Consider the following 12500-nt stretch of genomic DNA (forward strand, 5'->3'; position numbering starts at 1 on the left):
GGAAGTCCCCCTGTCTTTTTCTTCTCCTTCCCCCCTTCCTCCCCCATTTGCCTCTCCCCGTTCTTTTCTCTTCATGTCTTTCCCCTTACTTCTCCTCCCTCTCCCCCCCTCTTCTTCTTCCCCATGACCTTTCATGACCTCCCTCGGTGACCTTTCTCCCCTCCTCCTCACTCTTAGCGGGCCGGCGGTCATTTCGAAAGACGGGGGGGGGGGGGGCTTTCGTATTTCGATGGAATAGGGGAAAATCTGCCGTACGTGTTTTATGCATTTAAAGAGTGTTGTTTCTCATATTTACATGTATGGTGTATTTGACATGCATTGAAATATATATTGAATACACATACAGATACACTTACAGACAGACAGATACACTTACACATGTGTATGAGTATGCATGTGTATGTCTACGTATATATTTCTATTTCTTTGACTACCTTACCTTGACCTAGGATGTTCTCTTTGAGCGGAGGAGGTCCAGCACATCACACAGACCAAGCAGGGAGAAGTCAGTCGAGCCTTCAGTCAAACCTTCAACCACACAGTCAGTCAGGGCGCCAAGCAGTCGGTTCCTGAAGCAGTCAGTCCCAGCGCCAAGCAGCAGCAGTAGCAGCAGCAGCAGCAGCTCCAGCAGGAGTAGCTCCCTTGGCGTCTGACACTCCCCCCCTCTCCCCCCGTCCCCCGGCTGTGCTCTGACTGACCCCTGTTCCTCTCCCCCTCCCCCCAGGTTTCCACTTGTCCGGCACCGTGGTGAGTTGCCGGAGCACCCTGGGCCCTCTCACTGCCGCCGCCGCCACGCCCCCCGCCACTTCCGTCGACTCCTCCAACACCTCCACCACCACCTCCTCCACCACCACCACCACTACACCCACCAACACCACCTCATCCACGTCAACGGCCCCTCAAAAGTGCCAAGTCTCTATATCGTTCGACAGGTAAGTGGTCTCCTCTTTCCGTATTGTATTTGTTTATTGATGTAGTTATTGATCGATTTATGTATTTGTTTGTTTGTGGGTCCATTTTCTTGCTCTTTGTCTTCTCCGTCTGTCTCCTTTTGTTTGTATATCATTATTTTTTGTCTTTTTCCTTTCTCTTTCTCTTGGTGTTTAGGAAGTTTTTTTTTATGTACTTTCTTTTATTTCTTTATTTTCTTTTTCTTTTAGCTCAGTTGTTCTCCCGGTTGGGTTCTTGTTTTTTGTTTTTGTTTTTTGCCCCCCCCCCCCTCTCTCTCTCTCTCTCTCTCTCTCTCTCTCTCTCTCTCTCTCTCTCTCTCTCTCTCTCTCTCTCTCTCTCTCTCTCTCTCTCTCTCTCTCTCTCTCTCTTTCTCTCTCTCTCTCTTCCTCTTCAATCTTCTGTGTGTGTGACAATGCGTTACATTAGGTTAGTTGACTCACTGGGTTGATGAAAACTGCACCTCCCCATAAAAAAAAGTTTTGGAGGAAGGGGGGGACGGCTTCCTGATCTTTTGACTTTCATTTTGTAGTATTTTCCTTTTCCCCCGTTTCTTGTTTCCTTTTTCATTATCTTGATCTTTTCTCTTCGTTTTTTTATTGTATCGTTTTTTGTTTCGACGTTTTTCATTTTTTTCCATTGGAGTGACTACTTGGTGTTTACTTGTTCTTCGTTGTCATTCCCTTTAATGTCCATCTCTCTCTCTCTCTCTCTCTCTCTCTCTCTCTCTCTCTCTCTCTCTCTCTCTCTCTCTCTCTCTCTCTCCCTCTCTCTCTCTCCCTCCCTCACTTTACTCTCTTCCCTTCCTCTTCTCCCCTCCCCCTCGCTTCCCTCTTTCATATCTTCCCCCTTTTCCCCCCTCCCTGTCATCTCCCCTCCCCCCCCTCCCTCCCCTTCATCCTCGGTGACACATACGCGCCCATTAGCTGCGTTGCCTTCGCCGAGGGAGCGAACGCCATTTGCCTCGCCTGCTTGCGTGTGTCTCCTTTATGCTTGCTTGCTGTTTTCGCTCGTGAGTTCATGCCCATTGCCGCCTCTTCCGTTGCCGTGCGAGGGAATTTAATCCGTCGGAATGGCGTGTCTTTTTTAGGGGGTATTTTTGGTTTTTATTTTATTATTATTATTTTTTTATTCCCTTTTTTTTACTTGGTTCGAGGTTCGAGTGTTCTTTTCCTGCGTCGGGCTATTTTTCCCTCCGTCTCTCTCTCTCTCTCTCTCTCTCTCTCTCTCTCTCTCTCTCTCTCTCTCTCTCTCTCTCTCTCTCTCTCTCTCTCTCTCTCTCTCTCTCTCTCTCTCTCTCTCTCTCTCTCTCTCTCTCTCTCTCTCTTTCTATTTCTCTTTCTCTCACTCATCTTCCATCCGCCCTCCCTCTCCTTCTCTCTGCCCCCCCCCCTCCGCCTCCTCGAAGATGTAGGTGAGCGTTCGGCCAGCGCTTGTATCGTCAGCGGCTCCGTCAGCGAGGAAAGCGACGTCGCGCGAGGGTGAGACTCGTCCTCGCCGTCACGCGCCGCCTCCCTTCGCACCTTGCAGTTCCGTGGGTTTCCGGTCGTTGGTTGCCGACGTATTGTCGATGCCGTGTCTCTCTCTCTCTCTCTCTCTCTTTCTCTCTTTATCTCTCTCTCTCTTTATCTCTCTCTCTCTTTATCTCTCTCTCTCTTTATCTCTCTCTCTCTCTCTCTCTCTCTCTCTCTCTCTCTCTCTCTCTCTCTCTCTCTCTCTCTCCCCCCCCCTCTCCCCCCCTCCCTCTCTCTCTCTCTCTCTCTCTCTCTCTCTCTCTCTCTCTCTCTCTCTCTCTCTCTCTCTCTCTCTCTCTCTCTCTCTCTCTCTCTCTCTCTCTCTCTCTTTCTCTCTCTTTCGTATGTGTGTGTCCACATCTCTCCGTATCCTCCTAACTGGCTCGAGCAGAGGGGCCCGCGTTTATGTATGTAGCCTTAACCCGAGTGTATTTTCACATCCATAATACACGGCGGCCGTTTGAATATTACATACTTGGGAGTCAAACTTCCGATGGCGATCAATAGCGGACTCGCTTCAAATATTCATCGGCCGCCGAAAACAGATCGCGGCGACGGGGACCTTTCAATCGGTTTTTAATTGGAGAAAGTTTGGTCTGTGTGTGAGGGGATGGGGGGGGGGGAGAGATAAGAGAGAGGAGGGCAGGAAGGAGGGAGGGGCAGAAGGGGAAGAAAATAATAACACAACGCTGATGGTAATTATGGTGTTGATTATCATTGCAGCAACATAACAATAATTAATCGATAATTAATTACCAATAGCAATGACAGGGGATGAAGAGAGAGACACGGAGAAGGAGAAGAGGAAACGCAGGTCGCTACGTAGGTCTTCTCTTTCTCTCTCTCTCTCTCTCTCTCTCTCTCTCTCTCTCTCTCTCTCTCTCTCTCTCTCTCTCTCTCTCTCTCTCTCTCTCTCTCTCCCTCTCCTCGAGCCCCCGTCGTCAATAATGCAAGTCCTTCTTACGCTGCCTAGAGGAAGCTAGAGCGATCCTATGGGAACGAGGGAGGAGAGGTCCTCGCTGGAAGCTAATAGGAGGGGAAGGGCCAGTCACAGATGAGCGGGGAGGGAAGGAAGGAAGGAAGGAAGGGGCGGCGGAGGGAACGAGGGAAGGGGCGGAGGAGGGAAGGAAAGAAGGGGTGGGGCAGAGGAGGGAAAGAGGGAAGATGCGGGAGAGGAGAGGAGAGGAGAGGTGGTGTCTTGTGAGAGCTGAGGGCGTAGGGGGGAGGGCGAAAGGATGAAAGAGGGAAAGAGAGAGAGGCAGAGAGAAAGAGAGAGGGAGAGGGAGGAGCAGAACAGAGATATGATAAACGTGGGTAAACAGGCAGAAGGATTCAAACCCGAGATGGATCCGAGGCAGCGCGCGGGGTGCAGGCAGACGAGCAGAGCAGCACAAGGGGAAGCTTTTAGAGGAAGGACAAGAGAGAGAGTTGGCGCAAGGAAAACAGTTTCGATGACAGGGAAGAGGCGAGTGTTGAAGGGGACAGGCCAAGGGGAAGCACGAGGAGAGTGCCAAGCGAGGGCGAGGGGAGCTCGGGATCCTTGAGAGAGAGAGAGAGAGGAAAAAGGGGGGGGGAAGGGGGGGGGGGAAGAGAGAGGAGAGAAGAGAGTAGAGAGAGAGCGAGAAGAGAGAGAGAGATTGAGAGATAGGTCTGTGAGAGCGGCGAAGAGAGAGAGAGAGAGAGAGAAGGGCAAGATGGCACTGGCGTCGATAAGGTCATTGATAGTCCGGGCGTCCGGGCAGTCGCAGGATCTCCGAGCACGAGAACGATTTCGCAACGGAGTCAGTTAAGCTGATTCCGAAGGACGTGTTGACGCCGATGATCCAGGTACTGGCGGAGAAAGGAGGCGTCGGTGGAAGCGGAATGGCTCCGGCACGAAGCTACCGGGAGCGAGAGACCCAACGGCGCTGAAGTAGACCTCCGGAAGGGTTAACGTAGCCAGCTGTAGCGAAGGAACCACCTGTAGAAGGGCGAGACAAGAGATCTTCATTTGCCCGTCGGATCCTCGGCACCAACCGGCCGACAAGCACCGCTCTGCAACACTGCAACTAGGCGCAAATGCATTTCAACACAGCGTATTAGTTAGTCGGTCAAAGGAGGAACAACTGATCTTTGCTCGCTGACTGCATCCAGGTCAGTGTCGCGCAAAGAAAACCAGGTCACGAACTTGACAGGAGAGAGAGAGAGAGAGAGAGAGAGAGAGAGAGAGAGAGAGAGAGAGAGAGAGAGAGAGAGAGAGAGAGAGAGAGAGAGAGAGAGAGAGAGGATGAGAGAGATTGAGAAAGAGCGATATATATCTATCTATCTATATACACACACACACACACACACACACACACACACACACACACACACACACACACACACACACACACACACACACACACACACACACACACACACTACACACACACCACACCACACAACACATCACACACACACACTCCAACACATATATTTATATACAATAATATATATATATATATATATATATATATATATATATATACATACATTATACATTTATATATATGTAATATATAATATATATGATATAGACATATATATATATTATTATATATAAATATATATAGATATATATATATGATAAATATATATATTACATTTACACACAGCCATATGCATATAAACTGTATACATCGACGCGACAGACAGACAGACAGACACAGCCAGGACGCAAGCACAAACAGACAAAGCAGTAACAGGTGACAAACTCCTACGCCTCTCGCCTCTCCTGTCCGCCCGCCCCTTGCTATAGTCTTACCAGTGACCGAGTCTTTCATTCATTAAAGTTGACAGCTCGTCGTGAACTCCGCAGAGGGGAGAGAGCTTCGGCTTTCGTGTTGTGCATCCACCTCCCTCCCCCTCCTCTCTCTCTCGGTCTCTCTCTCTCTTGCTCTCGCTCCGTCTCTCTCGCTCTCTCACTCTCTTTTTCAACTCTCTCTCTTTCTCTCTCTCTCTCTCTCTCTCTCTCTCTCTCTCTCTCCCTCCTACCTCATTACTCCCTCTCCTCGTTCCTTCTCTCGGTCGCTTCCGCTTCCACTCCTCTCGCGCTCCCTAGCTCGCTCACTCCCCCCCCCGTCCCCACTCCGCGCCTCTCTCTCATCTCATCCCCCTCTCAGGCTCATACCACTCCCATCCTTCCCTCTCTCTCGTCCCGCTACATATTCTCATCTCTCCTTCTGCGCTCCGCTCTCCACTATCCTCTCATTCTCTCGCGCGCTCTCTCTCTCTCTCTCTCTCTCTCTCTCTCTCTCTCTCTCTCTCTCTCTCTCTCTCTCTCTCTCTCTCTCTCCCTTCTCTCCTCTCCTTTTTTCTGTCGTAACCTCAGAGGTAGAGCAATTCTTGCTCTGGCTTTGCTCTCTCTCTTTTCTTCCCTCTCTCTCTCTCAGGCTCTCTCTCTCTCTCTCTCTCCCTCTCCGCGCCTCGCTCCGCGTGACTCTCTCTCCCCGAGCTTCGTCGCGGCTTAAAGGGGAGCGGCCGGTCCGCCAGCAGGGATTGATCGCCTTTGGATTTCCGTCGCCGTGACAAAACCCGAAGTCGAATGATTGCTCACCTTGTCTCAACGGCTTGGCGGGCCGGTGCCACACGCAGAGGAGCGGCTGGCGGTCGAGTCGGCCGGAGCTTTTAAACCGGAGAAATCCTCGCCGACGGGGCCTGCAGCGTGCGTGGCAGCGACAGGCGCTCTGGATCATCTCCCTTTAAGCTGCGGAAGGCTCCATCCCCTTCAACTGTGTTCCCACCAGCAAAGCGCAAAAACAAACGATTACGAGGTTTGGGGAAAGGGGCACCAAGCTTCCTCCAGACATCGGCTCTATGGCACGGGGCGCGAAGGGCCGAAATTGCTTGTTTCCTTGAGGATCGATGTTACCCCTGTGGCTGCACAAAGATTGCCTCTTGCATATGAGGGAAAAAGGGACCTAAGTGACATTTGATATTCGAGGGGAAACTGCGGATTGTGGCAGCTGTTGCTTCAATTAATTTCAGTTTAATAATTTTGATAATTCCGTTATAATAACTGCCCTTTACGTGGGAGGTCCTTGGGCGGACGAAGGGAATCACGTGATTGGCGGAGAAGGAGGAAGAGGAGGAAGCAAGCGAGGGGAAAGATACGGAAGACTTTGGCAGAGCGAGCCTCGGCCTCTCCCCTCGTTCGTTCGTGTATGCAAGGGCCTCGCAACTCAAACACATTTGGTTTGGGGCCAGAGGTTGTTAGAGGCCGGGCAGTATTGTGGAATGGGACTGCTTCTGCTCTGAGAAGGGAAGGGAAGAGAAGAGAAGAAAAGAGAAGGAGAGGAAAGGAAAGGAAAGGAAGGGGGGAGGGAAGGGAAGGGAAGGGAAGGGAAGGGGAGGGGAGGGAAGGGAAGGGAATGGCTCGTGTTAGGATAGAGGATTGGAAAGGCAGTGTCCTAGAATCAGGTGGGGGTGGGGGACGCCTTATATAGGGCTGGTATAAGGGAGGAAAAGAGAGAGGGAGAGAGGAGGCAGACGGGGTGAGGTTATTAGGCGAGTCTGGCATGGAGGGGGGGAGGGGGGAATTATTAGTTATCTGGCAGAAGTTATTACAAAGGGGTGTGGGGAGTGGGAGGGTAAGGCAGTTATGAACCCAAATTGGGAGTCTGCCAGGATTAACTGCCGAAGCCTTGTTTCACCGATTGATTTTTGGGGGGAGAGTTCAGGTGAAACTGGTGTTCACTATCAGCGCCTCTCTATCATGGAAATTCGAGAGGTGAGAGGGGAGGAGGAGGAGGAGGACGACGACGACGACGACGACGACGACGACGAGAGGGGGGGGGGAAGGAGAGGGAGAGGGGGAGAGAGAGGAGTAGGAGGAAAGGGGAATGGGGAAGGGGGATTATGAGGAGCTGGAGGCGTAGGTCGTATCGTCTCACAGTGTAAGGTCAAGGAACTAAGATATCTTGATTTAGTGTGAGTGAAAATGTTCGACATTCTTAGCTTATTTCGCGAATGAAAAGGTGTTTACATAACTTGTTTTTTTGGGGGGATTATCATTATTCAATTAATATTCAATTCCTCCATTCATTATTTCATTCATTTATTACCATCTGTTTGCCAGCCGTATATAGAGACCATATTTGCATATTTATATTCGCAGCGTTTTGCACGTGTTACTCCAATAAAGGGATCATGTGTGGGATATCTGTTGCTGTATTGTCTCGGGGTATCGATCGCGGGGCGATATTGTCCCATTTTGCTCTTGCCCCTTTGTGGTGCGGCGGGGTGTGTGTGTGTGTCTGTGTGTGTGCGTGTGTGTGTGTGTGTGTGTGTGTGTGTGTCTGTGTCTGTGTGTGTGTGTGTGTGTGTGTGTGTGTGTGTGTGTGTGTGTGTGTGTGTTTATTTAGTTATGTATAGATAAAGAAGAAATAAAGTAAATTTAGAAGAGGGGGGAAAAAAAAATAATATAATTAGAAATAAATTTTATATGAGAAATAAATAATAATTGTTTTTTAAGATATTTAAAGTTTAAATGTTAAGGAATATAAATGAGTGTTATTAATATTAAATTTTTAAGAGAATTTGTGTTTTGTTTTATAATAAATTTTTTTTTTTGTTTTTTGGTAAATATTTGTATTTTTAATATTAAAATACTAAGCGTAAAAGTTTTAATTTGTAATTCGTTATTAACGCTGCAAGTTTTATTTTCATTGATTTTTTATCCCCATTTCTTCTTCTATACGTTATTTGAAATGTGTAGATATTAATGAGATGTTATTCGTTATATGAGGTAATTTATCCAGCCTTGCCCCACCCTCCTCAAAAAAAGTTAAAAAAGATACAGCCATGTAACACATTGTGGTTCATCAAGCGACAAAATAGACATAATAATGATAAGAAAAAATAGAATGAAAGACGGAGATGGCGGGCCTGGGGGGGGTAAGGGGAGGAGGAGGAAGGAGACGAGAGGAGAGGCCGGGGAGGGGGAGGGAGAGGAGAGGAGAGGAGAGAAAAAAGGAGAGGCCCGACCCCCCCCCCCCCACCACCCCCCCCCTCCCACACCCCCGCCACATGAGCCTCCCCCGTCCCCAACCCCCCGCCCAGCCCCCCGCCCCCCCCAGGCAAAAAAGGGGGAGGGGCGGAGGAAGGAGAGGAGAGGAGAGACTGCGAGGGGCGCGTTTAGCGGCGAGAGAGAGAGGGGGGAGAGGGGGAAAGGTGGGGGAACCCAACTTGTCATTTGCCTCGCTCCCCCGTGGCGGTTGTGCCCTTGTTGCTCGTCGGGGTTCACGGTCATGGCCCAAGCAGAAGGCGGTCGGTCGCTCGGTCGGTCGGTCGCCGCTTCACGTGACGGAGACGCTGATGCTCCCTGCCTAGTTACGGCGACCTTGTTGCTAGTGTTGACCTGGGTCGCGGAGGGAGGGAGGACGGGAGAGTGAAGTGATGAGTGTTGGAGTGATTGGAGGGAGGGAGGTGGGTGAATATTGGGAGTGGGTGGTGGGTGATAATTGTGTGGGTTTAGGGAATTGGAGTGTGGGAAGCAGGTTTAGAATGTAAAGTGAGGGATTGATGGAGGAGGAGGGAGGGAGGGTAGGTGGGTGGGTGGGTGAGTGAGTGAGTGAGTGGGAGGGAGGAAGGGTGGGTGGGAGGGAGGGAGGGAGGGAGGGAGGGAGGACGGGAGGGAGGGAGGGAAGCATATGGGTGGGCTGAATGAAGTGGGCAGGGAGAAGGGAGGACATGATCATTAGGAGAGGGTGGATGTTTTGTTTGTGTGGTGGAGGGAAGGAAGGGAGGAAAGGAGGGAGAGGTAAGGAGAGAGGAGGGAGGGTAGGTGGGTGGGTGAGTGAGTGAGTGTGAAAAGTGAGTGATTGTAGTGGAGGAGTGGTAGGGGGGGGTGAGGGAGGGGAGGGAGGAGGGGTAGGGTGGGGGGTGGTGGGGTTAGGTTGTATATGTGGGTGGGGCGTTTGGGGAGAAGGTGGAGGAGGAAATGGGAGGGAAGGAAAGGAAGGAATAGAAAAATAGATGGATAAAGAAAGAAAGAAAGGAGGGAGGGAGGGAGAAAGGGAGGGAGAGCGAGAGCGAAGAGGGTGGTATGGGGGAAGGAAATAAGCATTAATTTCAGAGAAATCGCGCGGCGACCTTTATTCCCCCTTGGCTTTGTCCCTTTAATACTAACCGATACCAGCACAAACAAACGCCATGCCGATGCCAAATGCATAGACTCTCTCTCTCTCCCTCTCTCTCTATTTTTCTCTCTTTCTCTCTCTTTCTCTCTCTTTCTCTCTCTTTCTCTCTCTTTCTCTCTCTCTCTCTCTCTCTCTCTCTCTCTTTCTCTCTCTCTCTCTCTCTCTCTCTCTCTCTCTCTCTCTCTCTCTCTCTCTCTCTCTCTCTTCTCTCTCCCTCTCCCCTCTCTCCTCCTCTCCTCTCTCTCTCTCTCTCTCCCTTCTCTCTTCTCTCCTCTCTCTCTCTGTCTTCTCTCTCGTCTCTCTCTTTCTCTCTCTCTTCTACTCTCTCTCTCTCTCTCTCTCTCTCTCTCTCTCTCTCTCTCTCTCTCTCTCTCTCTCTCTCTCTCTCTCTCTCTCTCTCTCTCTCTCTCTCTCTCTCTCCCCTCTCTCCCCTCTCTCCCTCTCTCTCCCTCTCTCCCTCCCTCCCTGACCCCTATCATCCCTCTGTTTGATTCCTTTTTTGAAATCCTTTTTCACTCCCTTGTATTTCTATCCCGGAAACGATAGCATTAGCATACAACCAAGTGACGGCATCAACAGTGACTGACGGAAATGAAATAAAAGGCTCCGACATCTTTTTCAAACCCGGAAAGTCAAATGATGAAATAAAAAAAAATGTTTTAATTTCTGCAAACAAGACTTAACAGCATTTAAACGCATTCTGGCACGTCATGGTGTCGACTACGTGCGTTAAGTCGGTATACAACGAAAGTGGATTAGTGCAGCGACTTGCAGGTGTAAATTTGCGGATGTTTGTGATTCTGCATTTTTTTTCTCTCTCTCTTTCTCTCTCTCTCTCTCTCTCTCTCTCTCTCTCTCTCTCTCTCTCTCTCTCTCTCTCTCTCTCTCTCTCTCTCTCTCTCTCTCACTCTTTATTTCTTTCTCTTTCTCTCTTCCTCCCTCTCTTTCTTTCTCCCTCTCCATCTCAATACCCCATTCCCTCTCCATACCCCACGTCCTTTACACCGCTCTCTTCCTCTCCCTCCCTCTTCCTGTCTCTCTCTCTCTCCCTATGTTACCTCATCCTTTTGAGATGTACGTAATCACTTGTCTCAATAAACTCGTCAAAGTCAAAGTCTCTCTCTCTCTCTCTCTCTCTCTCTCTCTCTCTCTCTCTCTCTCTCTCTCTCTCTCTCTCTCTCTCTCTCTCTCTCTCTCTCTCTCTCTCTCTCTCTCTCTCTTCCTCCCTCTCTTCCTCCCTCTCTTCCTCCCTCTCTTCCTCCCCCTCCCTCTTCCTCCCTCTCCCTCTTCCTCCCTCTCCCTCTCTCTCTCCCACCCTCCCAACCACACGACAAGCGCCCGAGAAGGGAGCTCTCGCCACCACCGCCCGAACAGAAGGAAGCGGAGAAAGCTCGACGAAAGAGCTCAGCCATTGCGTAAACATCCTAAGTACGGAGGAGGATGACAAGCCATCTCTATGCAGATGAAAAAATTAGCATGAAAATGAAGAAAGCGGGGAGAGTGCGTGGGATTGGGCCCAAGTCCTGGGTCCTCTCGGCTCTGAAGCGGCGCCTCCGTCGGGTCCTCTCGGCTCCTTCGGCTTCTTCGGCTGGACTTCGAAGGGGGTGGGGGTGAGGGGGGTGGAGGGTGTTGATGAAGGGCTGTTTGAAGGAGGAAGGTGTATTGTTATTGGTATTATTATTGTTGTTATTTCTTTTTTATTATTATTACTGTTATTATTTGATATTAATACTAGTGTCTTGTTATTATGATTATTTATATTGTAACGAAATCGTTACGACAAACGCGCACTAAGGCCCCCCCCCCCCCCCGCCCATCCTCTCAACACGACACGACACCCACCCACCCAACCGCCCGCTAACCAACCCACCCACCTCCAAACCCATGATTACTCCCCTTCCAGTTGGGAGAGAGAGAGAGAGAGTGAGAGAGAGAGAGAGAGAGAGAGAGAGAGAGAGAGAGAGAGAGAGAGAGAGAGAGAGAGAGAGAGAGAGAGAGAGAATGGGGAGAGAGTGGGAGAGAGAGAGAGAGGAATTACCAGTGAAATACCTGGTGAAAAAAAATGAAGATGCACCACCCACAGCCATCTGGCTTCCCCACCCGCGCCCCGCCCACGCCCCGCCCACACCGAAGGCCTCTCTCCCACCCACGACGCGCCACCCACGCCCGGCCGTCGTCCCCGGGCGCGTCGTGTACCCGGGTCATCAGACAGGCTGGTTGTTAGCGTCTTAATGGTTGTTTATGGTTGAGTTCCGTCTGTGTTAATGGCTCGTTCCTCAGTGTGGAAATTTGTATCTTGTGAAGATGATTTAGCGTTGTTTGCGTGCCCGGTGCGCGGCTCTCCCGGCTCTCCCGGCTGGCCAAGTGGGAAAAATGGCTGCGCGCTAATGAAGCCGCGATCTTTCGTGTGTGTGTGTTTGTGTGTGTGTGTGTCTGTCTGTCTGTCTGTCTGTCTGTCTGTCTGTCTGTCTCCACCTGCATCTCCCTCGCTCACTCCCTCCATCCATCCCTTCTGATCTCCCCTTCTTCCTCTCCTGCCTCTTCTCTCTCTCTCCTTCTCCCTCTCCCTCTCCCTCTCCCTCACCTTCTCCTGCCCCTTCTCTCTCTCTTCTGTCCTCTTTCCTCGCGCGTGGTTTACTGACCAGCCTCCCCGCCTGTGTTTAGTGATCTGGAGTCGAGAAGCGAATTACTGGTTGATCGCAACGGAATAATCTCGTAAGTTCTTGTTAATCGCCGGTTTTAGAGGCAGATAATCCACAACGAGAGAGCCGGTTCGTTAGGGCTTCCTGCGCTGTGTGCCGCTGAGATAGGGTTCAATGGTTCTTAAGATTGAGTTCAGTGGTTCTTCTGAAGATCAATGGTTGCTGAGGTAGATTTC

At 50.4% G+C, this 12500-nt stretch overlaps 1 protein-coding gene across 2 annotated transcripts in view; it reads left to right on the plus strand.

The window, feature by feature from the left end:
- LOC122248288 (zinc finger SWIM domain-containing protein 5) overlaps positions 1–12500 on the plus strand; it is a 206151-nt gene that overhangs the window by 165927 nt on the left and 27724 nt on the right. For both annotated transcript variants that reach the window (XM_043008206.2, XM_043008215.2), the window contains exon 2: positions 725–932. In XM_043008206.2, coding sequence (XP_042864140.1) covers positions 725–932 — 208 coding nt within the window. The remainder of the gene's footprint in view (positions 1–724; positions 933–12500) is intronic.

This window comes from Penaeus japonicus, unplaced genomic scaffold, assembly GCF_977035675.1.
Source record: "Penaeus japonicus unplaced genomic scaffold, GWHDUDI00000001_assembly GWHDUDI00000014, whole genome shotgun sequence".
Taxonomy (NCBI): Eukaryota; Metazoa; Arthropoda; class Malacostraca; order Decapoda; family Penaeidae; genus Penaeus; species Penaeus japonicus.